This window comes from Colletotrichum siamense, assembly GCF_013390195.1.
Source record: "Colletotrichum siamense strain Cg363 chromosome Unknown KSG_Cg363_contig10, whole genome shotgun sequence".
Lineage (NCBI taxonomy): Eukaryota > Fungi > Ascomycota > Sordariomycetes > Glomerellales > Glomerellaceae > Colletotrichum > Colletotrichum siamense.
The window spans coordinates 980,110-1,006,646 of record NW_023501023.1 but is presented as its reverse complement, the minus strand read 5'-3'; the positions used below and the strand labels follow the sequence as shown (position 1 = coordinate 1,006,646).

Below are 26,537 nucleotides of genomic sequence, written 5' to 3'. Positions count from 1 at the left end.
GCGTCTACTACCTAGGCGACGAATAGAGTTGGCGTGAAAGACCGATCCACAATGCCGGCATTGCACCATTCCTTGGGTGCCATGGCATCAAGAATGGGCAGAACTAGATAGCTCCGCATCGCTTCTTCGCGCTCCTGATAAGTAATACGATCTGCTTGCGTCTTGTTCAAGCCCGTCGTATCATCTGCGAGGCCTTCCAACCAGATCTGCAAAATGGCTGACAAGTCCAGTTTGACTCAGGATCAAGATTCATCGCACACCAAGCGAGATGACATTGTTCATAATGTTGTCGGTGATGTGGAAGGGGAAGCTGCTGGTCAGCGGAAACGTGGTTGGTTTCACCGAAGCGGTAGGTCTGAAGAACGAAAGCTTTTGCTGAAGCTCGACTTCTTCATTCTGTAAGTGTCCTGAGTGGACCCCACTTCGTTCACGTCAGTGACTAACATTAGAAGCTCCTGGGCATGTTTCGGATACTTCCTCAGACTTTTGGATGCTTCAAATCTTCGTAAGTACTTACAAGCCTGTCTGCAACGTGTACTTCTTACACGAAACCATCTAACCGCTATTACAGGAAACGCATACGTGTCTGGCATGGAAGAGGTAATACGTAGAAGACCACCACCCGTGGCGATTTCTTGTGCTAATAGCAACAGGATTTGGAACTTTTCGCCGATCAATACAATTATTTTCAAACGTTGTGGACAATAGGCTACACAGTTGGCATGATTCCAAGCCAAATCATCGTTACCCATGTCCGTCCCTCGATTTGGCTCCCATCTATCGAGGTAACATGGGCTGTCCTCACCTTCTGCTTTGCCGCTGTCAAGAACTATAAGCACATCTATGCCCTTCGACTCTTTCTCGGACTCACCGAGTCTCCCTTTTATGTCGGAGGCATGACACTGCTTGGAAGCTGGTACACTCCCAAGGGTAAACATTCTAGCTGCAAGCCCAGATATCCCCAACTAACGACTGAGCAGAGCTGGCCACTCGCGCTACCATTTTCTACTCGGCATCGTTCGCAGCCCAAATGTTTTCAGGATACCTTCAAGCAGCGGTGTACACTGGACTTGACGGCGTTCACGGAATACCAGGCTGGAGATGGCTCTTCATCATGTGCGGAATCATCAACGTCCCTGGAGCGGTTTGGGGCTTTTTTGCTGTCCCTGATAGTCCTTATGACACGCGTGTGTTTTACCTCAACGAAGAGGAGCGAGAACTCGCAAAGTCACGAGTAGTTGAGGTCGGGCGCAAAAGATTCGAGGGCGTGACCCTTAAAACATTCAAGAGCGTGCTTAGTCGCCCGTTTGTCTGGGTCTTTGTACTCAACTACATGTGAGTCATTCGTATTCGTAAATGTTTCTAGCTAACGCAACGGAGATTCTTCTGCATCGATACCTATGGTCTCGACTTTTTTGCGATCTATCTGAAAACCCTGAACGAGTACACGGTCCAGGAGATCAATGTGTGAGTAGCTAACAAGTACACTATTGACTTTTGGCTGAAACCTTTCCAGCATTCCCACAGCCGCGTACGCAGTCGGTCTCGTCGGCACAATCTTGTTTGGCCTTCTATCAGACAGGCTGGAAAATCGGATTTGGGTCGCACTCATCATTACCTCCTTGAACTTCGTCACATGTGTTGTCTTGGCCGTAGTTTCGTCAAAGGCGGGTGCGTTCTTCGGGTACCTCGTCAACCCGGCTACCCTCGCCTATGGGCCTGTAATCATCGTAAGCAGATTCTCATTCGTTTCTCTTCATACACAGATGCTGACTCGGGGGCAAGTCTTACCTTGGCGAAACCTTTGGCTCTTTGGCGGATGAGAGAGCTCTCATTCTTGGAATCGCTCAAGCTTTCGGTGCGACTTTCAACGCTTGGGTTCCCCTTCTCATCTTCAATACGGGAACACAGACGCCCTACTTTCGAGTAGGCTGGATAACTTCATCTGTTTGCGCCGTTGCTCAGGCTGGGGGTATACTGCTATTGGGTCACTTCGGTCGAAAGGTTCAAAAAGCTGCTGTTGATACCTAACTTGATTGCGTTGATTTACTGCAGCTGCAACGGTAGTTAGATAGGGTCTGCAACGGGTACTTCATGGCGTGGATTGATGGATAAGGCTTTCGAGAAGGCGTCAAGGCTTTCCAAATGATAGAAACTCTAGAGGTCTATGTCTAGCGCTTGAGTCTGATAGTTTACTCCTCGCTCTGATGCTGCGTTCACAGCAATTTCTCCTCCTCGCTTAAGCCAGCCTTCCATGCTCTATAGTCGAAGCCCAGTTGCTCCAAAGTCGTGACCTCGTGTCTCTTCTCACCCAGCTTCCTTGATGCGATCTTGATGAGTGGGAAGCGCTCTCTCGTCCACCGCTTCTCATCATCCCAGAATGGTGGAATCTTACCGACGCCATCGTTCTCTAGTCCCTCTCGCTTCGCAGCCTCCAGACTCCGAGCGTGGAGCATGTTGATGTAGTCTAAGTCTTTCGGGAAAGCGAGGTTGTGAAGCATCTTGCTTTCTCCCTTATCTTTCAGCATCTTTGCTTCCCACTCCCTCATCTCAGCGGTGCTTGGCAGGGGCAATCTGTCTGCCCACGCCCGTGCAACGAATGCAGCTTGACCTTCAGCAACAGGAAAGGGGACGATGCGTTGCGGAATACCTGCGAACGCCAACGTCGGATCATCGATGTAGAGAAGGTGCTCATATAAGTTGCGAGCGTAGGCGCCGTCTGTGACGACTGGCGGGGAGAGGTCGCGGAGGAAGGGGAAGCTGTAGAAGTAGCCTGTGCAGAAGACCACACCATCAACATCGGACTCAATGTCGCCATTGGCCAGGCGCACTTTGCGGCCTTCTGGAATGAATTCGAGGATCTCGGGCACCATCTTGGCCCATGATGAGCGGTCTTCTGCTGGGGTATTCGGGATGGTCTTTTCAGACACAATTATGGGGAGTTTGCAGACTGTGGAGATCTGGGCGCTTAAGTCGATGCCGGAAGCTGAGTTGCCGACGACGATTACTTTCTGGATGATCAAGTCAGTCCACGGTTCGCACAAGTGAACGTTGGGTGAGACTTACCTTGCCCTCATACTGAGAAGGGTTCCTGTAGAACTTGGAATGGGAAATGGTGCCAGGATGCGCCTTGTCAAAGTCGGCGAGGCCTGAAATATCCGGGATAAAGGGGTCGTTGTAGTGGCCGCTGGCGACCATCACCGCATCAAACTGGGACTTCGCTGTCTCATGCGTCTTGAGGTCTTGTGTCTCAACCTCCCAGCATACTTGGCTACCACTCTGTACCTTCTTCAAGCTCAAAACCTGCGTCGATAGTGAAATGATGGGCTTAAGTTCCTCGGCATAGTCTTCAAGATACTTCTTCACGGTCTGGTGAGGAGGGAATAGCGAGGCAGTGGAGGGGAACTTCTTGTCGGAATAGTTCATGAGCGTATGCGGGATGTTGGTCTCAAGAAAGTCATAGACTGGCGACACGAACTGCTTGGCCTCATGACCTTCAACGGCAATAGCCGTGTCCGGGTTTCTTGTGGGCTGTGTTCTCGGGATGCTGAAGTCATTGTCAATGACGCTCAGGGAGCTGTACGTCCAAACGCCGCCGACGGTATCTCTTTGCTCGAAGATTTGGACTTTGGAAAACTTCTTCTCGGCCAAAAAGTATCTACAAGCCGGTGATTAGCATCGAGGTACTCCGGGGCTGGCTCGGTCGGACGACAGCTTACTTCGCGGCGGCGAGACCGCACGGTCCGGCGCCGATCACGGCGACCCGGTCGACATTGAGCTTATCCTCCGTGTACATGGGCGACATGGCTGCGGGGTTTGACCGGATCGGTGTGGGACGGAATGTGGAAGAGTAGGGTTGGAATGATGATGAGGGGTATCGTAGCGCCGATGAACAGCTCGGAGGAAGCCTGTGAAGAGAGGAGATGACGGACTTAAATGAGTAAACACCCGTGAAGAGTTGTCTACGCTGGTGCAAGAACATCAGGCGATTGCATTCCCATATCTTCAGATTTCGGCAATAGGCACAAACCACTCATTCAGCTGGTGCAATCATGCTTTGCAATCGGACGAAAGGCCCGCTGGGATGGCGAGGCGAGAGTGACGGCCGACACTAATCGGCCTTGGCCCGACTGGCGCTATTGTCTGAGTCGCGCGAACACTGAACTGTCTGGTGGGACTATTACATACACGCATCCTTCAGCCGGACTCCGGCTGCCGGAGACAAGCGGTCTTGGGACGAACAGCAGTCTCATGCAAGTCATATACTTCCCCGTCTTACAATTCTCTTGGCAGAGACTCTATCATTCATAGAGACATGAAGCTTCTGTTTTCCCATGTTCGCCAGTGATTGTAGCACGCACTTGTCTCCCATAAAGTCGCAATCCGGCCACCTAACCAGAAAAGAAAATTCTTCAGCAGTACTAAGTCCGAACGACAGATCCCCGACAGCGGGGCAAAACATGGGCCATCTACTGGACAATTGTCCCTGAAGAAAGAATTCTCATTCGTCGACCCCCTCAGCCGATAGAGATTGCGTGCTCTGCGCCCGTTCGAGTCGTGCTTCTGTTGATTGCTATCAAACTGACTGCCGAAATGCCTGGGTCGTGCTAGCTGCCGGCGCAAGGCTTGAAAAAAAAATATGCTATCGGATCTGCGCGGACTGGACAGGCTGGCTGGAGTGCAACGCTGAAAGGGGGGAGAGGAAAGATTCGCACTCTGCAAAGATGCTGCGTTCTCTACGTCGACATACATGATAGAGATAGAAACGGATTGTTGCAGCATTACCACCACGTCGGAAGGGCCTGGCATCCATCCATGGCCTGAAGAGCAAGCTCAGCATAATAGCGGAGAGAGCCCCGACTCCGACTCAGATCGCCCCCACGACTCCTGGATTCCAAGCCATTCGATCCCCCTATCATCTATGCGCCTGCGACGCGCCCGCGCACAGTGACCGACCGACCGATCGTCCACCTTCCGACTCGAGACGGGCGTTGCGTCGGCGTCTCGCCGTCTTCACTGGCAAACCCGTCGCAATGTCTCCCGAACAGATCAAATCCAACATCCACCGCTTCCGCGTCCGACGAACATCCCCATCGTCTCCATCCACTCTCCGCCGCTCGGCTTCTCCGCCCGTGCTGCCTCGCGCATCTCTGCCACCACCGCAGACATCACCAGCGCCAGCTGGAGGAGCCCCGGATATCACTCCCGATGTCTCATCTTCAGAAGTGGCCTCGGCAGCCTTAGGGACAACATCTCTGCCGCCCCCTACGCCTTCGATACTGCCAAGTCCTATTGCTGCTGCCCCTGGACTTCCTTCGGGCGGCCCTGTTCCCAATGTCGCCAACGCCACCACCTCGGCGAACACGGGAGTGGCGGCGTCCTCGCCTAAGGCACCCCGCGACATTCCCGCTTGCGACCGGTGCCGTGCTTTCAAGAAGAAATGCTCACGCACATTTCCTATCTGCACGTTATGTGCCAATGCTGGACACAAGTGTTCTTTCTCCACACCAGCCGCGTCGACGGCAGCTCAGACGCATCACCTGAGGGCGAGGATTGAATGGTTAACACGATACATCAACGAAAGCCACCCGGTTCCTGGAGGCGGGGTTGAGCATCTGGATACCGGAACGGACCTTGTTTCGCTCTTAGGGTCTTCGCCTGGTGCCCTTTCCCAGCACCAAAGCCAGCAATTGGATATAAACCCATCAACGCCGGCAAATGGAGCCACGCCTGGATCCGCGAGTGTGGGGAGCAACCGAGGAGATGGGTTCACGATACACGGCAACACCGGGTCGGTTGTCTTTGATCAGCGAAGTTTGGCCGTGAACGTTGACTCGGAATCACCTTCATCGAGAGGGAACGATCATATGCGTGCTCTTCTTCAGCCGGCACCAGAGCCAGGGAGGATACTTGGTATTGAGTCTATCCGGGATGGAGGCTTCTCGTCATCGAGTTTGCCACGAGATGCTATTGCTCGTCGATTCGTGGACGCATATTTCCGGAACGTAAATCGAGCATATCCATTCGTGAACAGGTCTAAAGTTCTCAGGGACTTGGAGAACTTGGGCGAGTCTTCGAAACGGCGGCGAGACTCAGATACGACCTTGTTGTACCTCATCATGGCCATCGGCTGTACTACCTTGCAGAGAGCAGGCCAGATACCGAACGACACGACGTCCAAGTTCGACGTGGCTTATGCCGACATTATCCAAGAATGTTTAGCTCGTGAAGACCTCGAGTCAATCCAGATTCTGGTCTTGGTGGCATTATACTCTCTCTTTGATCCGAAGGGCATCTCGACGTGGTCAATAGCTGGCATAGTCTCCCGCCAGGCGATGCTGCTAGGCCTGAGCCGCAGATCTTCTGAAGACAAGACGCTCTCTGCTATGGATATCGAGCTGCGACATCGTCTCTTCTGGAGCATCTACGTTCTGGATCGGATGATGGCTATCTCATTGGGCTTGCCAGTGGCCCTTATTGACGAGAACATGGATGTTCCATTGCCCGGGCTGACGATTGAAGAATTCGCCTCTCCAGATCGGCAACACTTTGCCTCTATCCTCCAGACAAACCGTCACGTCATCCAGTTGAGGCAACTAGAAGATCGAATTCTCCGCCAGATTCACACACGAAAGCAGTCCGACGTCGCCGCTCTCTCGCAGGCTGACCGCCGTGCCATCGTCCAGGACATCAGATCAGAGATTGAGAACTGGTACAGCAATGGCTGCCTTGTGTCTCCCTTGGAGCCAGACAACGTGCCGATCCATAACTCGGTCACTTGGTTGAGCGCGCGGTACTACCATCTTTTGCTCCTGCTTCACTATCCGTGCCACTTCAACTCCTGCGGCTCTATCGTGTCCGCGGTCGAGCTCTTGCGCTTCGCACAGAAGCACCTTCAATCGACTTCGGTCCTTCTCCAGCAGCGCCAGCTGCCACTGAACCGCGTCACCCTATGCCGTTTGTTCCCTGTCGGGTTGGTCCTTATCCACAGCTTCATCGCCTGTGCCGCAGAGTGCACGTCGTTCTCAGCCAGGGACGAGGTCGCCGTCATCGTCAGCATCCTCGAAGCCTTCCCTGAGGGCTGGACCCACGCGCGACAAGCAGCACACGTCTTCCGCCAGTTCATGAGTCTGATCTCAGGCGTACCCAACAACGGCTACACCACTCTTCACTTCCCCGGCAGCAGTAACAACATGTATGGCAATAACGGACAGATGACCTCGTCGAGGGAGTCATACCAGGCGATGGTCCGTCCAATGATCACAAGTCTAGTCACTCTGATGCAAGAAGTACTTGGGAGGTCTACTTGTTACGCTTTCCATGAATGGCCCGATGATTGCGCCGGCCAGCCACCTACTACGACGGGCTTCAGGGGGCAAGCTGCTTTCTCGCCGACAGGAACACGACACTCGGCCGTCGCGGGAAATGAGGACTCTGCTATGGACTATGGATGGGGGTCGTTGGAATTAGGATTTCTTTGAATGCTTGTAGCTACTACTGTCGTCCTTTAGCGTTGCGCCCCTGCTTTCAGATACCACGCATCTTAAATTGAACAAAACAGTCATTCCTGAGCTGTGACGAAGTAGGAACCATCAAAATAATTGACGTCCGTGGATTTAAATGTTCAAGTGTCTTCGGATCTTGGGGAGCACCACTTCCGGCTTCTCTGCATGCACTCCATGATTCGCGTTCTCAACCATGAACAACTCAGCCCCAGGGATCTTCTCGGCAATCAACTTTGAGTTTTCTGTACTTGATGTCAGCTTGTGATTTACTTTGGATGCTAACGGAGTTTTCAGTCACGCTTACCTGGAGGGCAGATCCAGTCCTTGTCACCGACAACCACCAACGTCTTGGCGGTAATCTGTGACAAGCGGTCTGTGTAGTCGAAGTACTTCTCCTTCTCTGAGTATAGATCATCTAAAACATGGTCAGTTTACTAAAACGATTCTCCGCTGGCATTATTGGCTTACTGTGCGATTCAGCCACATAAACGCCGTCCAGATTGCTCTTCAGCGCCGCATCCGGGTCAAAGACCTCCCGATAGAGTGGCATCATGGCGAAATAGATCAGCTGGAACTCACGATCACTCTCGTAAGCTCCGAAGACCTTGTTTCTCAGCATGTCAACAGAGAAGCTGGGAACTTTATGTATCCTCTCTTCCAGAGTCTTGATCGCCCCGGCCTCATCTGTATGAGAGAGTCAGTCATAATAGCAATGGTGCGTAGCGCAAGAGCTCACGGTGATGAGATGCAGCAGTGCCTCTGAGAATCAAGTGCGAAACTTTAGGGGCGTATTTGATCGCATAGTGCTGCGCCAGAAAGCCGCCGAAGCTTCCACCGCAGATGATGACTTGCTTATCACCGGCAAAGTGCTGCCTTACGCCTTCGATGTCGTCCACGATCTGCTCGAATGTGTACGGCTTGGTCAAAGAGCTTTGGCCATGTCCGCGGTAATCGAATGACAAGACTCGAATCTTGTCACTTAGCTGGCTGTAGACCTTGAAGTCCGACCTATGATCACCTGAACAGCTGTTAAGCTGTGGAAAGTCACTGACAGTAGAGAGGGCCCAGGCTCACCCATTCCCCGGCCACCGTGAAGAGTTATCATGAGAGGTGCGTTCTCTGGACCGGCAACACGGTATGCCAGTCGGGCACCGTTGATATCTACGAAGTCAACCATGGTGAGACACAGTCCGGCGGGTCGGTTGAGTCAAAAGTCGGTGAGTTCAGCTCGATGCTTTGTTTTCAATTGAGTTGACACGCAACCGATATGCAAGTCTGGAAACCAGTCAACATCATGCCAGACGGCCAGGACATTGAATCACGCCTTAGCAGCGACATCTGAACCAACTCACCTGCCGCACTGAAAGCTGAAGCAGCGGGGTTTCGGGCTTTCAGAAGGCGAATGGGAGGTAAGCCGGGGACTGCTGCGCGTACGAGTAAGGGTCCGACGACCGGGCCAGCGACCGGAAAGCGTCCGACACAAACTACCCAAACGGGTAAAGAGGCAGGCCCCTCCCCGATACTACCATCAAAGGGACAAATCCACCGCGCGGCACCGGGGTAAAATTGTTGTTCTGGCGTTCCAAGCACCCGGTCTTTTGCTGAATGTCACTGAGCGGACTGCCGATGTCGTGCTCGGCCCAGAAAAAATCGTTATCCAATCATTGTCGGGCTATCGGCCGCCTTGAGAACGGTTCAGGAGAGCGGTGGCTGTCATAAAGATCTGCTGCCCAGTCACCCCCAAACCTTCACCTTCTGTTAAGGGCCTCACCGAGCAGCATTCCTGGGTCCGACGCGTGCGTTGTGCGAAGCGGTGCTTCTCCTTGTCTCCGAACACCCGAGTCATTCGCTCGTCACACAGCCGAGTCAAACATGGCGCACCTCGACAACAACGCGTCGAACGCGATCAAGGCGGTCGACCCGGTCGACCGGGCCCACGACAAGGACGGCATTTCGACGATGTCCGCTGCCGCCGCTGCCGATACTAAGCCGGAGCCCCCACAAGAGCCTGAGCAGGCCGGGTGGTTCCACTGGCATGAGCCGGGCACATCTCCCGAAGAGAAGAAGCTCATCTTCAAGCTCGATTGGTTTCTTCTGAGCTTCGGTTGTTTGACGTATTTCATCAAACAGGTATGATGCTTTCGCCAAGGTTCTTACGCTCATCACTGATTTCATACGAACAGCTCGACCAAAACAACATTTCAAATGCTTATGTGTCCGGCATGAGCGATGAGCTCGGCTTCGGCCCTGGCAACGAGCTTTCTTGGATGAACACGTACTTCAACATCGGCACCATCATCGGCGGATCTTTCGCTAACCTGATCATCACCGTTGTCCGCCCTCGCTACTGGTTGCCAGGCTGCCTCTTTGTGTGGTCGCTCTTCGTACTGTTTCTCTTCAAGTGCAACAGCGCGCACCAATTCTACGTCCTCCGCTTCTTTATCGGCCTGTTCGAGTCCAGCGCCTGGCCGGGTGTGATGTTCACCCTCGGCTCTTGGTACCGCAAGAGCGAACTTGCCCGTCGTTCTGGTCTGTTTGTCATGAGCGGCGTCTTGGGTCAAATGTTCTCTGGATACCTGCAATCCGCCCTTTACACCGGAATGGGCGGCAAGGGAGGTCTGTCGGCGTGGAGATGGCTCTTCATCTTTGACTTCATCCTCGCCATTCCAGTCGTTATCTACGGCGTTGTAAGTTGACAATTCCTTCCGCGCTTTAGTATGCATGTGCTGACCTTTCTGTCAGATTTGCTTCCCTGACACTCCACACACCACCCAAGCCTTCTATCTCAGCGACTGGGAGAAGGAGCGTGCCCGCCAGCGCATCGAAGAAGAGGGCCGCAAGCCCGTCGGTAAGATGAACTGGTCCGTCATCACCCGCGTCTTCGGCTCATGGCAGGTCTACGCCTTCACCGCCGCCTACTGCTTCTGGACCCTCACCTGCGGCTCCTACATCATCCAGTACTTCACTCTTTACCTTAAATCCACCAAGATGTACACGGTGCCTGAGATCAACAACATCCCAACCTGCGTCGGCGCAATCAACTTCGTCTTCATGGTCTCGACGGGTTACATTGCCGACAAGATGCGCAGCCGTGGCCCGATCTGCTTTGCGGTCGGCTGTCTGTTGACCTTTGTCTACGCCGTGCTCACCGCTTGGACCGTTCCTCATATGCTTCGGATGGCTGTCTTTATCCTTGCAGGATGTTACGGCTGCTACACGCCTCTGCTGGCTGGTTGGGCAAACGAGGCATGCGGTGGCGATCAGCAGAAGCGTGCCTTTGTCTTGGGGTTCATGGTATCTGTTGGACAGGCCGTTGTCATTCCGTTCCAGCAGCTGCAGATGCCCAGCGGACAGGCTCCAGCTTTCGCGAAGACACATGGATGGGGCAGTGCTCTTGCCTTCGTCATCGCATTGACAGTTTGGACCGGTGTTGGACTTCCCTTATTGCAGAAGTGGAGGGAGTCGAGAGTAAAGGTTAGCACTCATGAGAGTGACAGTGATGAGGCTTGAGCTTGCGTCTTATGCGATATGTGCGACTAAGAACTATGGACTCGCAACGAAGATAGGGATAAAGCTAGTGTGTAATACAATATCTGGGACAACAATATGTTCAGTCTGTCTTCATTCTATGCTCAATCGATCTTTTGCGCTTCCCATCAAATGCTATGCCAGTTGACCGTATGCTAGTTCAGATGTGCCCAATTACCAACAAACGCCCGACTGGGTATGCCCGAAACTTGCAATATCGGTCCACCCTGGCGCCGTCTTTGTGATGTTCATAATGACGCTAGCGCAATGCCCAGCATGCTCCCACGCATGCACTACCATGTCTGCCTTGGTCCCAAGATTCAAAGATGCGGCTGCCTGAAGAAGCAAGTACATGCAATGTGTCATATGATGTCCCACAGTCGTCCACGCTGGCGTCAAGATATCCAGCCCATTCAGCTCTTCCTCGGATATCTTTGCCCCAGGCTTACCGTCCTCGTCTCTGTAGAAGACAAACTCTGGTACATCACCATCCAGGGCCTTGAAGACAGCCTCCTTCGCCGGTTCGAAATCAGCTGCGCAATGTGGCGACATCCATCTGTTGTGAAGTTTGTTGAACGTGCATCCTCTTTTCTTGGCTTCAGCTGTTGTTGGACCGCACCAGTAGTGGCCTTCAGCTACTTCCGCTTGTTTCATCCATTTCAGGACATTGTCTGTGCCTTCGTCTGGCTGGGGATACCGTGGAGGCGGCTTCGAAGGGAACAGAAACCAGGTGACCAACAACACTACTATCAAGAGTCCGGAAAAGCATTGCCATCTTCGTATCGTGGTATCTTTTCTCCGAAGCTCCAAGGTAAGTGCAGATGCATCTTCTGTTTGCCCATCTGCATCTTCCACTGGTGTGTAATTGGAGTTTCTCAGAAAAGAAATTGGGTTCCAATGTCGTGGGCCCCTTTGTCTGTCGGCATTGGAGTGCCCGTTTAGTGCGTTGTACATTTCGGAAGGTTTCGAATCCTCGTCTTCGTCGTATGTACCCATTGTGTATTTGGGTGGTTGATCGTCGGTTGGGAGGATCTAAAGTCAGGTATCAGTCAGTCGTTTAGGCCATTTTACTATTATAATACCAACTTCCATACCTTCAGGTTGTACAGAAGCAACAGCCTGCAGAGTAAAGACTTACGTTGGCCTTTGAGCAAAATCAACAACTGCCCAGTTATCAGTAGGAGGGAAGAAGTCGCCTACAAAGGGCCTTTGACAACGGTAGCCAATGACGCAGCGACCTTCAAACTTATGAACGGCCCATCATATTGCTGAGAGGAGTGCTGCTATCCAGTAGGACCCTTGTCGGTCTCTCATTGTGACATTTCGGACCGAGACTCTGAGGGTTCGGACCGCCCATGCAATCAATCGAACCCACTCAGAAACCTTGATTGACATCTCTCATCAAGGTCAGCGTTCGAGGCAAGACACGACTTGATTTTTGGCCTCGCGTTCGCAATTGACTCGTCTTGAGTGGGCAGCTAGTAAAAAATGCGAAAATGGTATGCATCAATTGAGAAAGTCGAGTTCTATGAAATCCGAAGGGATGGGACAGCTGTGGAAACCGTAATCTTAAAGAACAAGCGCTAGAATCGACATGGAAATGTTCCACGTTTTCTTTCACGCCTAGTTGAAAGATGCTTCTACTGTCCTATTGACAATCACGGTCTCGTCGTTGGTGCACAATTAGCCATAGGCCGGAGGCGCATCACCTATCATGTCGGCGAGACAGTTACTCCACGAGACTGCAATCTAAGCGTCGGGTGCAGATGCATTGCGCCCAAGCCATGTCCCTCAAATTCTTGGATACTGTTCCTCAAAGTCCAACCCATGACGGATCTCTAAATACATCAGGGTCTTCACCCAACCCCCGATCTTCGGCAGCTGAATGGGTCGAGGTATGCGGGGAAGGGGGGACTCGCAGTGAAGTTGAGGGGACGCATCCCTGCTGATCTCAACTCCGCATCGTCCTCTCATTTTCATTACCGCATTGGGGAAGGCTCCTGGTCGCTGCACAACCCCACATCGCTGCATGGCGAACTTATGACACTCGAGGAGTCAAGTCCTAAGTATCATCTTCGGATTGGCTGTCATGATCTGGACTCTCATTTTCATTTCTGAAATAGGCAGTGAGCTATTGTGGGCTTCTTCCTAAAGAGCTATGAGCTTCTGTAGCTTAGATTCGGTTTCGGCTGATCATGGTTCCATCTAGTGCTGCGACAAGCCCACCTCCCTCGGTAGAATATGAGTCAAATGAGCCGATGAAAACTGGTATGGCTGTGCCTCAGAATTTGGCATTTTGCGAAATCTAAATAAAAAGAGGAGGCTCAGGGTGCCTTCGATTCGTCTTGATCATATTTCTACATTGTCTCGGTCACTTCTACCACGGCTGACTATTTTGTCTCGCAACTCCAAGAGCGCAATTTCCACAGCTTCCTCAGACCAGTTCATCAACAGAGATCAGCATGTTCGACGTCGTCGTTGTTGGTGCCGGCCTTAGCGGCCTTCAGGCTGCCTACTCTGCGCAGCAGGCAGGATTATCTGTCGTCGTTGTCGAGGCGAGAAATCGCGTTGGCGGCAAGACATGGAGCGTGCCCTTGGCATCTGGCCGAGGATATGCGGATCTTGGAGCTGCCTGGGTCAATGAAAACACCCAACCGCGGATTACCAAGTACATCCGAAAGTTCAATCTTCCCATGGTTGCACAGCGACTAGTCGGAAAAGCAGTCATGCAAGTGTCCGAGAACGAGAGGATCGAGTTTCCATTTGGCATCACACCCGAGGTGAGTGGACGACCAGCATATCGTCATGTTATTGTTTGAGACACGGCTGATTGAGCGGTTGCAGTTCACTCCCGAAGAAAAGAAGAATCTGGAATTCATCCGAGACCACATCCAAGCCGAATCGCTGAAGGGAGAGACTCCTAAGAGAGAAGATGACAGCGTGTCTTTGGATCAATACGTGCGAAATCTGGGTGCGCTTCCCAAGACAATCGCCATGATCAATCTTTGGGCGAAGGTAATGCATGGTGTCGAGTCTACGGAAGAGTCTGCTGCTTGGTTCATCGACTACTGTCGTCGGAACAGAGGTCTCTTCTCGATTCGTGCTGATGACAAGACTGGTGGAAACTATCAGCGCTTGCATAAAGGTACATGATCATTTCTCATGGGGCATGAATTCGGACTGACCATGGTCGATAGGCACGCAACAAATCGCAAATGGCATTGCCGACCTGATAGGTCGCAGCAACATCCATCTTTCCGCACCCGTCGCGTCGATCGAAAATACCTCGTCCCATGTTACCGTTATCACTACCAACGGCCAACGTTTCGTGGGAAGAAAGGCCATTATCTCCATCCCAAGCACCATGATGCGTGACCTGAACATCTCTCCACCCTTACCTTCAAGACTGCGTGAAGTCAACGATTCTTCTAGACTTGGGCACTACAACAAGGCTATCTTATGCTACGACAAGCCATGGTGGAGAGATCTCGGATACAATGGCTTCTTCATGAGCTACACTGGCCCAATCACATTGGCTCGCGACACCAGTGTCGATGAGACGGGTTTCTACTCGCTGACTTGCTTCGTCAACGGCAAGTTCGGCGGAGAGTGGTCTCAGCTGCACCCCCACGAGCGTCGCAACGTGGTACTCAAGCAAGTAGCGAAGGTTTTCAATGTTGGGAAAGATTCGGAAGTCTTCCGTCCGATTGAAATCTTCGACCAGATCTGGAAGCATGAGCAGTACAGCAAAGGGGCACTGGCCCCGATCCAGGAGATTGGACACTACACGGAGTATGCCGATGTCTACGGCAAGCCCGTAGGCAACCTTCATTTTGTGGGTACGGAATACTCTACAGAATGGAAGGGGTACATGGAGGGGGCACTGTGTTCTGGAGAGCAGGGTGCGAAGGAGGTGATTGACGCCGTTCAACGTACTACACGTGCAAATCTGTAAGAAGATATGTCAAATGAGTATCGAAAATGCGACAAACGTGAGCTTCTTCCAGAGACCATAAGAGTTTACAATTTACAATTTGAAATGTTCAGGTGCTGCCACTCAAGCCATGTCTTTGCCCCCCTAAGTATTTACATGATGAAAACCCGCATACTCGGAATCAGTGCTGGCCAATTCGTCTCGCTCCCACGTCCGGTCTGGTCCCAGACACTTCTCAATAACTCTAAGGCCTTCAGTATGTTCAAAAACTGGTTACGATGATATTGCCGTAGCAAGAACTGTTCAAAGAATGACTGTTGCTCGTGATTGCGGCATTCCAGAGCGGCAATGAAGGTCGGCCAGACAAGGCAATGTTCGCCAACAGACCCGTCAGGTAAAGATTCTAGACCTTTCTGGTACGAGTTAATTAGTTCTGCCGAAGATTCTCCCATGATACTATCTCCCAAAGCGCGGTTCAGGTAGATATTGAACGCCTGCTGGCGAAGGTCCGCCAAGTGGTCGAACGTAGAACAGTAATCAGGGTATAAGCTGTGGTAGTAGTACAGACAATCGAAGCTTTCCTTCCCATGATACATGATGGCATCGACTCCAGATTCCTGGCTTAGTAGCGGTGCAGCATAGACTCTCATCCTGTGGATACGTGTCAGTGATATGCTCAGTGGAGTAGGTCATCATGGAGGCTCACTTATGAATCTGCCGCAGGAGAAACCCGCCCATTTCCGCACCGTTCTTTATCACATCCTCTCCTCCGACTGCATCGATGGCCGATTCTAACATTTGAAAGACGATAGGGAAATCCGATAACCCGTTGACCATCACAGAAACAAGAAGAACCATGATTGCGAGAATGACAAACTGTCTCGTTTCCTTGTCCCAGTCCACCAGATCTTTTCGATTCAACAGTTGATGAATTGCCCGCGTATAAAGCCGGTACGGGTCAAATTCAGACTGAATAGCAGCTTTTCCGGCAATATGAAAGGCTGACACAGCTAGCACAGAGTCCATTATCATTTCGTTGGTCCATGCAAGAGGAAGAACCAGATGCCGCCAACCGTTGAAGCAGTCATCAATGACAACCATCTCAGGCGCGATGGATTCGGAAACTTTTCATTGTGTTAGTATCTCCACGGGGCCATTTCATCCATAGAGCCTTACAGTGCGCGATCAAGAACTCTTTCCATGGCTCGAGTATGCTCAAGCTTGCCAGCACAGCCGGTTTACGGGGCCTGACGACCGCCTCAACTTCAGTTGTTGTTGAGGATGATGCATTTTCGGCAACATCCTTTCCTTCGACTGCGTTATTATTTGGGACCTCTGGATCGGAGCCTTCATCGTTCATCCGTGGACTTGTCTGTAAGCAAGCATCTATCAATGCGTCCTGCTGGGCAGTGTCATAGATGTCCAGTGTAGAACTCTCCCAATAGATGGCTTCCCAAGAATCATGGGGCTTTTCATGTTCCGAGGTAGTAGCATGACAGTTGTGATATCGAAGTCTCGACGATGTACTCGTTGATGATTGAGCGAGTGCGTCTTTCAGCAGCGCACTCCGGTTTCCAAGAGATTGAGGCCTAGCCCTGCGAGAGAAGCCATCAAGAAACTTGTATTGCAGACCGAAACCACTGCACTGGATTCCTCGTGTTGTACATTTGAAGCAACTGGGTTTTGTCCCATCGCAGTCAATGCGGCGTTGGGAACATTCGTAACACCCTGTCGTTTGTCAGTCAAGTAATCCAATTTGAATAGTCACCACCTGAAAGATCCCTTCCGAAACTCACCCTTGACTTTGGGAACGTATTTCCTCTTTCTTCGAGCCATGAGATCTATCTGAGCATCCACATCGCCTTCATCTCAAGGTACTATCCAATGCTGAGGAGCCTATGACCTTGCAAAGGTGATGTCTGATGACAGGCGAGGAAGCGGGGTTGCTTAGACCCGTCGAGCCCCAACAACACATCCACCCACCTGACCGGGAGGGGAGCTTATCTCGCTTCCCCGCACTGTTGGCAGCTGGCCTGCGTCTTATGCACCAGGGTTTGCGGCAGTGTTAGTGCATCCAACGCGGCCCTTTCTCCGGAGATCGGCATGCTCTGCGTTATCTCGCACTATGCCCGAAAAGGCAATCCAAATGAGAGCCCAAAACCCAAACACAATTTGAAGATATGGTCAACTAGATCAACCAACTGGTTGGATGTGCGGTTTACATCAATACCTGCGGGGTCAATGTCTCCTATCAAACAGTCATGGTATATCATGAATATTTCATTGACGCAGGACACAAGACTCCGAGGTTCGGCCATCTCCTCCCGCATCAACAGAACGTTCTAGCACACGACATTAAGTGCGTCACACTACATCTTCCGTCCAAAGCAACTCCCCCTCAAATAACTATGGCAAGCCACCTCAGGCATTAAATTCTTACTGTAAATGTGAGGTACCAATGATTGGTTGACTGTGATTGGATTGCGTACAATTTACCTAATCCTACATACAATACTAACCTAGTAGACCCGTAGCTCATTTGGTTCGGACATGCTGCCAGTCTTCTGAGCCATACGCGACCTAGGGTTTGAGACAAGTTTACCATTACTCCAACTCCGCAATAGTAGCCTCCAAAAACTGCTTCTGGAGAGTCAAGAACTCCTTGGCTGCATCAACATCGAATTTACGGCCAGCGCGCTCCCGCTCTCGGAGCCTTTTCGCCCCATCACGGAAGCGTTCTTCAAGCACATCCAAACGGTAGTGACTCCACTGATAGTAGAGATCAGATCGAGTGCTGATAGGGCGAGAGCCTGTCAAAACAGTCTCGTCTCTGACCAGGGGACTCTTGGGCCGAAAGGCAGTGACCATGCTGATACGCTCCCGGCCACCCTTGGCCTTGAGGGCTTGGTGCTCAATGTAGCGGCCCTGCATGACGACCCCAGTGCCCTGGAGATAACAACTTGTCAAAGTCCTGCATGTATACTTTGTGAGGGGCAACAACCTACCATCGCTGGTCCGCGGACTTTCATCACCTCCCCTGTGCCCGTTCGCATAGCCGTCTCGCCTCCGATCATACCGGTGCAATCAGAAAGCATTGTGACGCAGACGAAAGCATAGCTATCCAGGTGCCAGGCAAAGGCGGACGAGTCATCGCTATTTTCGATCGCAGTGAGTTCAGTCGTGACATCGTTGATGGAGATGTTGACGTGGCCGACCTCATACTCTATGGCTGGGACAAGGTCCACACCGGCGACCCTCGAGACCGCGTTGAGAACTTCGGGGCTGTTCCAAGCATCGAATATGAAGGGACAAAGTCTGAAAAGACGAGTCAGCACCGCAGCATACTGACCAGATACCATTTACCCCGACTTACCTAGGTCCATATCCTCGGATCATGTTCTTAGCAAAGTCAGAGGTGAACTGGCAGTTTTGAAGGACGGGCTCGCTGAAGATCTCTGCTCTCATCTGCGCCACGGCCTCTGGTGTAAAGATGGAGAATGGGGAAGAAGCTGCAACCGGGGATATACCCTTTCCGCCGAGCCCGATTTCCTGCATGGTAAAGATGCGCTCTGGTTCGACAATGTTCAGGTGTTTCTTTGGATCGAAAGAGACTTTCTCTACATCTCTCACTTCGTCGATCAGAAAGTCGGGCAACCGGTTCGTGGGGCGCGTTGGCTCCTTGAGTTTCGGTCCCAGAACGGCCGGTGGAGCTGCAGGCATCAAGACTTCGGCGGCCATTGTGATTAGAAACTCTCCTTTGGATACAATTTTGCAGAGGATAACTTGAGGTTGTTCAAGAAGCTTGTTTTGAGAAAGACTACCCAGTATCTCGCAGAGTGGGAAGTGCTGATTCGAGTTTGGTTGAGAAAGAATGTTGATGGTTTTGAGAACGTGCTTGTTTGTTGACTTTATATCTGATCAAATATCTCCTGATGGTACCAGAAGTACTGGCACAACTCGACGTGAACAGCATTGGGCTTCCGCCAGAGTCTCACGGGGAGATAGTGTGTTTACGTTATGAGCGGGGTTGGGTTCACGCGGGGCAAACCCCGGCTGGTAAGATAGATGTCCCGCAAAGTCTAGAATATACCCGCACTAGCTGTTTCGAGGAATTATAATGAGACATCTTGAACATGAGTGGCTGCAACTTATCGTCACGAAACTAAAAAGATGCTGAGGGTGTCATCCCACCTCGGGCCGTCATGACAGGCCTAGCTACCAGACACCCTCAAACTCCTCTATCAATGACATGTGTTGCTGGCAACGCCGACTCCTTTCCACTGCCTGTTTGTTTCGTTGGCAGTATCATCTGTGCAACCCCACTATCCACATTACGATATCCCCATGATTCTGAGATCCGGGAAACGTCCACAAGGCCCCGCAACGGGCGCTTAAAGGCCGTACTTCTCGCCCCAGTCATGTAACCACTTGATGGAAGACATTGAAGATAGACATTCCCAACTAAGTAATGAAAAACGAAACCAAGAATCAGAGGTGTACGATCTAGACTCTGTTCTCTCAAATTCTATTGCGTTTAGTGCCATAGTCTTGGCCATTGTAATCGACGACGGCAGGTAAAGGGCAAGAAGTGACCACTGCCTGACTTTGCTCTCACCCGACCAACCAATTCTCTGCTTTAACGTCCGGGATTGACCCTCACAGCCCATACTAGCAGCCAATTGAGCATAACCAAGGCGCCGAGGCCCCAGAACGGAATACCAATGGCGTTGGTCTGCAGGCCCCAACTGAGGACCAAGCCGCCGATCACCGGCCCAAGCATACGAGCGCCTGCTGATGTGCTTGCAGCGATTCCATGCACCGTACCTAAAGCAGCCGGTGGAGCAGCCTCATTCACCAGCAAGATAGTGGCCGGTCCAACAAACGTTCGGGACAGCACCTGCGAGCTTAGCACGGCTGCCAAACACACCCAAAAGATATCACCCTTGCCAGGCAAAAGAGACAGAAATGGGATAGCGGTGTATGCCAGCAGACTGAACGGAAGGAAGAGTCGGTAGGAGGATGTAGCTCCGAGCTTCCCACTCACTGGCGGGAAAAGCAGGATCTGAAGAGGAAGGCCAACGATGCCAATGATGGTGTTCGCGAAACCTACTTGTTGTGATGTGAGACCAAGACCGCCAGTGAATCGAAATGGTAGATGCTTGTCGACGTTCTTCGATCTTGCGAGTGGCAAGATGATGAAAAGCATGGCGTTATATGCCGACGTGTGGAGTGTGCAGAGGAAATTTTGTGACAAAGTAAGGAGGACTTGATGAGTGAAGATCGACCGAGGAGCTTCGCTAGAAGCTTCGGTGTGCGTGCGACCAGCAACTCGGCCAACGGGACGATCCGACAAAAGATCTTGATCAAGACGGGTGTATTCCACTCCTTCTTTGGTCTTTAGACAGCTGGAAATGTAGCGACCAATCTCCCGGCCACGATCTCTGCTGTCGCGAAGGGCCACGTGTGTTTCGTCCAAGCCGAGAATCACTCCCATCGCAGCGAGGAACAGGAAAGATGCCGACATGAGATAGGGAAGAGCATACGGATACTCCATCATCCATTGAACGCCGTCGGGGCCGCCGATCCGGGAGCCGGGGCCGAAAAGATCCGGATGTGAAGTGACGGGGTCTGCAAGGAAGCCGCCGAGAAGAGGGCCTACAATGACTCCCACATTGAAACACATTGGCAACAGGAGGAACGCTCTTGACCGTAACCTAAGTAAGAGTTATTAGTTGGTTCAAATTTCAATAATCGCAGTTTTCGTTCTACGCACCTTTTATCATCTACTACTTCCGATATCATCGTCCGTAGGACGCCAACGTTGCCGTTCAAGGCACCGGCGAGGACTCGGAAGAAGAGCGCGGCCAGAAAAGATCTAGAAAAAGCCAAACCCAAAGATGACATGCATGTACCAAGTAAGCCCATGATGAGGACGTTCTTCCGGCCGCATCGGGGGCTATCGGCGATGTAGCCCCACCACATCCCGGTCGCGCACTGGGCAGCGGCGAAAGCGGATGTGAGAACGCCGGCCTGAGTTGCTATGGTTGCTTCCGAGAGGGTGTGGTCAAACCATTGTAGCTGAAAAAATAAGAAAGAAGCCAAGGATCTTTCGGCCAAAGGTTCCGCCAATCGTGCGAAGACGATCATGGCAAGCTGCCCTTTATGAGGTAAGGCGGCCCATGACACTGGCTTTTCCGGAGAAGGGGACCGGGCCCTGGGATGGGGGGAACAGGAGCCATATCCTCGGGTCCTCGAGCGCGATCTTTCCAGCGATTTGGACATTCTTTTGAGATTGTCAAGTTGAGATCCAAACGCGACTTGTTTTGAAAGGGTCTCGTGCGCCAGAGATAATCGCGGGAGACGGGACCATCATAATAAACAACACCTCAGTCCACTTCCGATATCGACATGGCCAGCCAGCCCCGCCGGCGTTTCTCAGGGTAAATGTGAAGAACCATGCAAAATAACATTTATTAGTCAAGGACCCTGAAAGTTCAACCTCCCGCCAAGCCGCGCAATTCGATCGCCTGTCGAGAACTCTGCACGCGCGCATCTAGCGCCTACAGATGTCCGACGTTTCGGCGAACCACTAACGACCGAGACAGTTGGCCTCGTATCGCCGGACTCCCACCAACGGAATACCCACTTAATGACTGGGGACCGTCGATCAGGAATCCTCTCACAGTGAGAGACTCGGCGGTTCTTCAACGCTTTGCTTTGAATGCTACTTCATGACAGACCGAATTCGTACCCCTTGATCGAATTTTCTCGCCACTGAATTGTTAATCGTGAAGACTTCAGGAAGAGACGAATGTTTGACGGCAGATAGAATACATGTGATCTGTTGGGCACGTGAAAGTCTCGAAGTTGTACGAGCTTAAACGTCTCCTCGTCTTTTCCTCGGGAATTTTCACGGGTTCTAAGACAGTTGGTTGCTTAAAGATGATGTCGGCAACCTTCGAAGTTGCACTCTCCCACGTCTGCCGCTCTTGCGAATCATGTCACTTGAGTCATTACCCGATGAGGCAGCATTCTTCCGACCACCCACTTCATCCGGGATGGCGCGGTGTAACGTGCTTCTAGACCGACGGCCTAGCCTGGTGACACTATCCGGGATCCAGCTTCCATCTGCCTTGGTCAGTCCACTGAGTAAATTTTGGTCAACCACGTGTGGCCAGGGATGTTCGGACCTTCGGTTTAATTATCTTATCAGATGAAAGGATCTGATATGAACGATCTGGAGGGGCACAACGACGAAGCTGAGCCAAGCTGAAAGCTGAAGGTTGCATGTTAAATAGTGTCCTGTCGCATCAGCTCTCCCGCCTCAAATCCCGTTCTTCACAGACTTCAATCTTGCGTCGCGGGTGCTACTCCCAACGTCATTCATTCACGTCGCTGTGTGCGGTCGGAGCCCAACCCTCTCGTTCAGCCAACATGGCCACCACCGCTCCCCTGGACCGCGATGCTGAGACAGCACGCCCAGCCTCCCTCCCGTCCGACGACGCAAACGAAAAGTCGGGTGTCGCGATCAACACATTGACCGCTGACCAAAGCGATGACGAAGACACCAGAAAGACTCAGGTGCCCTGGACTTGGAAGTTTGCGTCCATAGCCTTGGTTACGGCGATTGGTTTCGGGTCCCAATGGAGTTCCGGCATCTCGGGAGCCATGAAGAGCACCATCAAAAAGGAGCTGGGTATTAGCAACACCCAGTTCTCCCTGCTTGAGGCCAGCGAAGACTTCATGGTAACGGCCCTGATGCTTCTCAGTGGAATCGTGACGGATAGGATCGGTGGTGCTGGTAGGATATTCCCTTGGCGCAATTGTAGACGGACATGCTAACTCTGAACAGGCGCCATGTTGTATGGCAACTTCATCTACTCAGCAGGTTCGATTCTCGTCGCAGCGGCCGCCCAAACACGATCCTACAAGTTCATGGTCGCCGGCCGAGTCGTTCGCGCCCTGGGAGACATCGCTACACAGGTCGCACAGTACAAGGTCTTCTCGTCCTGGTTTGCTCCGAGCAACGGTTTCGCCTCCACGCTTGGTTTTGAGTTGGGCATCGGCAAGATCGGTGCATTTGCCGGAAAGTCATCTGCAAACATTATCGCGAAGCGAACAGGGAACTTTGCCTGGGTTTTCTGGGTGGCGGTGTTCATGAACCTGTTTACGAATGTCGTCACTGTGTTCTTTTACTGGTTCACGAAAGTGGCCCACAAGAAGTTCCAAGGTGTCCGCGATCCAGCCACAGGAGAGCAGCTCACTGAAAAGTCCAAGAAGTTCCAGCTGCGCAAGGTTTTGGAACTGCCGTGGTCGTTTTGGGCTGTTATGGCCTTTTCCCTCTTCGAAACTAGCACTGCTATTGTGTTTTTGCAGAATGCCACAGAGCTGGCTGAGCAGCGATTCGGCACCAGCTCTATCACTGCTGGATGGTACAGCGCGACGCTTCAATATGCTGGTAAGCATTAACTTCATTGAAAGTTTTAGGAGATCACCAGGCTAACTAAACTAGGTTTCTTCGTTGTTCCTCTTCTTGGGGTGTTCTTGGACGTCTTCGGCCAGCGCATCTCTATCCGTATGTCACCCACTCACCGCCCAACTTGATATGCTTCGGAGGTCTAACATGGGTTTCCAGTGGCATTCTGTGGAGTTGGCATGTTCACCTCCATGTTGTTGGTATGCTTTGCCAACAACACGACGGGTACTGCGGCGAGTTTTGGTGTCTTCGCATTTGCCTACTGCTTCGGTCCGGCCACTATCATCGACAGCACACGTACTGCGGTGTGGGACTCGTCGGTATTTGGCTCAGCTTATTCGCTGAAGATCACCATGAACAATGCGTACGTACCATCAGCCTCCTAATTCAACCCACTATCGGCGTAACATACTTACCAAGCTTTAGTATGAACATCATAGTCCGTATCGTGACCGGAGCAATCCAAGACGCGGACAACAACTCCTATGATAAGGTTACCATTGTCTATGTCATCTTGGCCGGAATCTCAGTTGTCGTGTCTATTGGCTTGTTCTTGCTGGCTCTCAAGTTCACTGATCTTGGACATCTTCAGTGGTCGCGCAAGGTCCGCATTGCTCGAGGAGAAATCTTGAACGAGCAGAAGCGGAAGTTCCACGAAGAGGATGGCCACAAGAACAGGGTGATCTCCATGGCCTGTTTCGTTGCGCTGATCGCGCTGATCCTGGGCAGTTGGTGCGGGTATTTCTGGGGTGTTGCGACTGGAAACAACGACTAAAAAGGGAGGAGCAAGACCACGTGCTGTGTGTTGGCTGCCGACGGGGCGTCTCCGAAGGACCAAGAACTAGAAGAGAGCCCCGCGATTACGCAACATCTAAATCAAATCACATGATACTCCATGAATCCTGTTGAACTCAAACGCATGTGTGCAAGTGCCGAGGCTAAGGACTAGCAAAATGTTACATTTGGCTTGAGTTCTCAGGTTCCATTCAGCTTCAGGATACCATATCAAGTCAAATGCGCCGTTTAATTCAAGCAATCTGGTATCCTCTTTGGATCCTCTGCGAAGAGCAATATTGATGTTCACAATTAGATAACTTGCAGCAACCCGGGCGTCGTCCCATAAGTTTTCATTGACAACAGCGTTGAGGTCTCTACCCTCTGTTGCCAAGACTACAGGGCTTATGCTTGATTGATAATGATCTCCATTTTATATGTGTACCTTCTTTGACGATGTGTAACGTGACGCCCTTCTTTACTTGCTCTCACCATGGTCTCGTTGGTGCTCGTCTTGCTTCATTGCTAGTATCCAACAATCACTAACCTGTAACGGAGTTACTGCGTAGGAGATGGTCCACAGCTCTGGAGTACGTGACCAAAGGCTTAATCTCTCTTAAAGAGCGTTATTGTTCATCATGCCGGCTCCAGAGATGATGGGGCAGAATTATACAAAAAAACCTATTTGAATTTACTCAGCCTATTCAGTCGTAGTGGTTGACGAATGCAGCTGTTCCGAAAGTAGAGAAAACTTGCGAATAGCCTCGCTGCTCACGGCAGTCCAAAGAGGCTGAGCATGAATGACGCGGCCTTCACAACCTAATCATTTCCAAATCATCGGAACCATGTGATGACATTGAACTCTGATAAGACAACATCGTGAGAAGTTTCTCGACCATGTGGTGAATACCAAAACTTGCGAGCCCGACAAAGCTTAACCGGCCAAAGCCACGCAATACGCCGTGCCATTATATGGCTGGTGCGCCCAAATCACCTGCCCGCTTCATGGAGGCCGCGCGATCCAGCGAGCGGGGTGAAGGTGGAAAGCACGAAACTTGCGCAAGATTTGAGACAGCAAAGGGGGATACTGCCCGTTTTATTCTCTCGTATCGCTAGGGTGATAGGATAAGCGACTCGGTAGTGCGGCAGCTCACCACCAACTCCACCGGCAACCACCGTTCGTCGCATGTCCAAAAAAGGGTCAGTCGAAACTGTTCCCGTCTCAGACGATTCCTTGATGGAACACCACTTCACACGATCAGACGGGCCTGCCGATCATGCTCTGGCAGCCCTGCATCCACACAAAGTACCCGGCTCAACATTCCGATTTCAGATTTATTAGTTTGCTTGCTCCCGTAGTCTTGGCCAGAAGGTGCCAATCTATCTTGTTTGTTCATTCTACTCTTGGCAGGCCCAAAGCTGCGACTCCACTTTCTTCTGTCAAAATAACTCTATTTTCAACCGTATTAAATCATTAAACCAAAACAACCCAATATGCTAGTGTCTACTTTCGCCGCAAGCCTGTTGGCTCTCTCTGGCCTCGCCATAGCTGTCCCCGCCCCTGCCCTCAACGACGCTGCTTTGGAGATTCGCGCCAACAAGGACGTCAATCCTGCCGCCGTCAAGGACACCACTTGCACCGACAAGGCTGCGTAAGTACTACTTATTTGATAACAAGCAGTGACGTGTAAGACTAACGCGAGGTTGCAGCAAAATCGACACCCACGACATGAACGTTGCCACTCTCGCCATCTGTGGTGGTATCCAGGGTTCGATCCAGAAATGCGGCGGTGCGCCAAAGAGCACAACCGGCGTGTCGGGCACAGCCAAGTTCACCTTGAACCCGACCAGCTCTGGCGCTACACTCAATGTTTCTAAGGGCCGTTGGGAAGGTTGCATTCGCGCGGCCCGCGCTACTTGCCCGACTGGCAGCTTCAAGTCAACCTGTGTTGGTGGCGCAAGCACAGGCGATATTGCATTTACTCTCACCAACCCCTAAATGACAAATGGGCGGAATTTCGTTGTAAATACTTTAGCAATCAGAGAAATTTGACTCTTGGCTTGTATATCTCTGTGCGACTCGCGACTTCATCTGTTCTCCACGTCAACGGTTCGTCTCATGTGTAAGTGAATCTAACCATCTCAACTGTTGAGCTCCGTTCATTTGGGAATATTGGATCACTTGTATTGACCATGCAAAGTCTTCTCTCAATTGTGGACTTTCGTTTTCAGGGAGGACGGTTGCAATCTATTACACAGAAGTCAACGAATCAATACACGCTAGGAACGTCGAAAGCAATTCCGACAAGTTGTGTCGCCT

The 26,537-nt window shown here is 51.7% G+C and overlaps 11 protein-coding genes across 11 annotated transcripts; 6 read left to right on the top strand and 5 right to left on the bottom strand.

The window, feature by feature from the left end:
• Positions 1-213: 213 nt before the first annotated feature.
• CGCS363_v014177 (Pantothenate transporter liz1) lies at positions 214-2,075 on the top strand (the record flags this gene model as incomplete). Its single annotated transcript, XM_036646026.1, has 9 exons — positions 214-398; positions 453-505; positions 572-600; positions 654-930; positions 981-1,335; positions 1,381-1,467; positions 1,517-1,730; positions 1,786-1,972; positions 2,068-2,075. The coding sequence occupies 9 exons, from the start codon at positions 214-216 to the stop codon at positions 2,073-2,075; spliced, it is 1,395 nt and encodes a 464-aa protein (XP_036488975.1).
• Positions 2,076-2,216: 141 nt separating this feature from the next.
• On the bottom strand, positions 2,217-3,805 carry fmo1-2 (Thiol-specific monooxygenase; the record flags this gene model as incomplete). The annotated part of the gene is made up of 3 exons (XM_036646025.1): positions 2,217-3,011; positions 3,067-3,658; positions 3,720-3,805. The coding sequence occupies 3 exons, from the start codon at positions 3,803-3,805 to the stop codon at positions 2,217-2,219; spliced, it is 1,473 nt and encodes a 490-aa protein (XP_036488976.1).
• Positions 3,806-5,033: 1,228 nt separating this feature from the next.
• STB5-0 (Protein STB5) lies at positions 5,034-7,481 on the top strand (the record flags this gene model as incomplete). Its single annotated transcript, XM_036646024.1, has 1 exon — positions 5,034-7,481. The coding sequence occupies one exon, from the start codon at positions 5,034-5,036 to the stop codon at positions 7,479-7,481; it is 2,448 nt and encodes an 815-aa protein (XP_036488977.1).
• A 135-nt stretch (positions 7,482-7,616) lies between these two features.
• Positions 7,617-8,682, bottom strand: pip-2 (Proline iminopeptidase; the record flags this gene model as incomplete). Its single annotated transcript, XM_036646023.1, has 5 exons — positions 7,617-7,747; positions 7,810-7,920; positions 7,974-8,189; positions 8,242-8,523; positions 8,580-8,682. 5 exons carry the CDS (start codon positions 8,680-8,682, stop codon positions 7,617-7,619), a joined length of 843 nt encoding a protein of 280 aa, XP_036488046.1.
• A 695-nt stretch (positions 8,683-9,377) lies between these two features.
• liz1-8 (Pantothenate transporter liz1) lies at positions 9,378-11,015 on the top strand (the record flags this gene model as incomplete). The annotated part of the gene is made up of 3 exons (XM_036646022.1): positions 9,378-9,635; positions 9,689-10,192; positions 10,248-11,015. The coding sequence occupies 3 exons, from the start codon at positions 9,378-9,380 to the stop codon at positions 11,013-11,015; spliced, it is 1,530 nt and encodes a 509-aa protein (XP_036488264.1).
• A 2,480-nt stretch (positions 11,016-13,495) lies between these two features.
• maoA-0 (putative flavin-containing monoamine oxidase A) lies at positions 13,496-14,988 on the top strand (the record flags this gene model as incomplete). Its single annotated transcript, XM_036646021.1, has 3 exons — positions 13,496-13,813; positions 13,878-14,178; positions 14,231-14,988. 3 exons carry the CDS (start codon positions 13,496-13,498, stop codon positions 14,986-14,988), a joined length of 1,377 nt encoding a protein of 458 aa, XP_036488265.1.
• Positions 14,989-15,119: 131 nt separating this feature from the next.
• Positions 15,120-16,327, bottom strand: CGCS363_v014171 (uncharacterized protein; the record flags this gene model as incomplete). Its single annotated transcript, XM_036646020.1, has 3 exons — positions 15,120-15,618; positions 15,674-16,091; positions 16,144-16,327. 3 exons carry the CDS (start codon positions 16,325-16,327, stop codon positions 15,120-15,122), a joined length of 1,101 nt encoding a protein of 366 aa, XP_036488978.1.
• A 1,244-nt stretch (positions 16,328-17,571) lies between these two features.
• Positions 17,572-18,705, bottom strand: CGCS363_v014170 (uncharacterized protein; the record flags this gene model as incomplete). Its single annotated transcript, XM_036646019.1, has 3 exons — positions 17,572-17,913; positions 17,973-18,282; positions 18,341-18,705. 3 exons carry the CDS (start codon positions 18,703-18,705, stop codon positions 17,572-17,574), a joined length of 1,017 nt encoding a protein of 338 aa, XP_036488980.1.
• Positions 18,706-19,603: 898 nt separating this feature from the next.
• CGCS363_v014169 (uncharacterized protein) lies at positions 19,604-21,114 on the bottom strand (the record flags this gene model as incomplete). Its single annotated transcript, XM_036646018.1, has 2 exons — positions 19,604-20,681; positions 20,741-21,114. The coding sequence occupies 2 exons, from the start codon at positions 21,112-21,114 to the stop codon at positions 19,604-19,606; spliced, it is 1,452 nt and encodes a 483-aa protein (XP_036487972.1).
• A 1,287-nt stretch (positions 21,115-22,401) lies between these two features.
• On the top strand, positions 22,402-24,218 carry Mfsd1-0 (Major facilitator superfamily domain-containing protein 1; the record flags this gene model as incomplete). Its single annotated transcript, XM_036646017.1, has 5 exons — positions 22,402-22,768; positions 22,820-23,425; positions 23,480-23,542; positions 23,603-23,807; positions 23,870-24,218. The coding sequence occupies 5 exons, from the start codon at positions 22,402-22,404 to the stop codon at positions 24,216-24,218; spliced, it is 1,590 nt and encodes a 529-aa protein (XP_036487971.1).
• A 1,493-nt stretch (positions 24,219-25,711) lies between these two features.
• CGCS363_v014167 (uncharacterized protein) lies at positions 25,712-26,216 on the top strand (the record flags this gene model as incomplete). Its single annotated transcript, XM_036646016.1, has 2 exons — positions 25,712-25,869; positions 25,928-26,216. The coding sequence occupies 2 exons, from the start codon at positions 25,712-25,714 to the stop codon at positions 26,214-26,216; spliced, it is 447 nt and encodes a 148-aa protein (XP_036488759.1).
• Between the last annotated feature and the right edge of the window lie 321 nt (positions 26,217-26,537).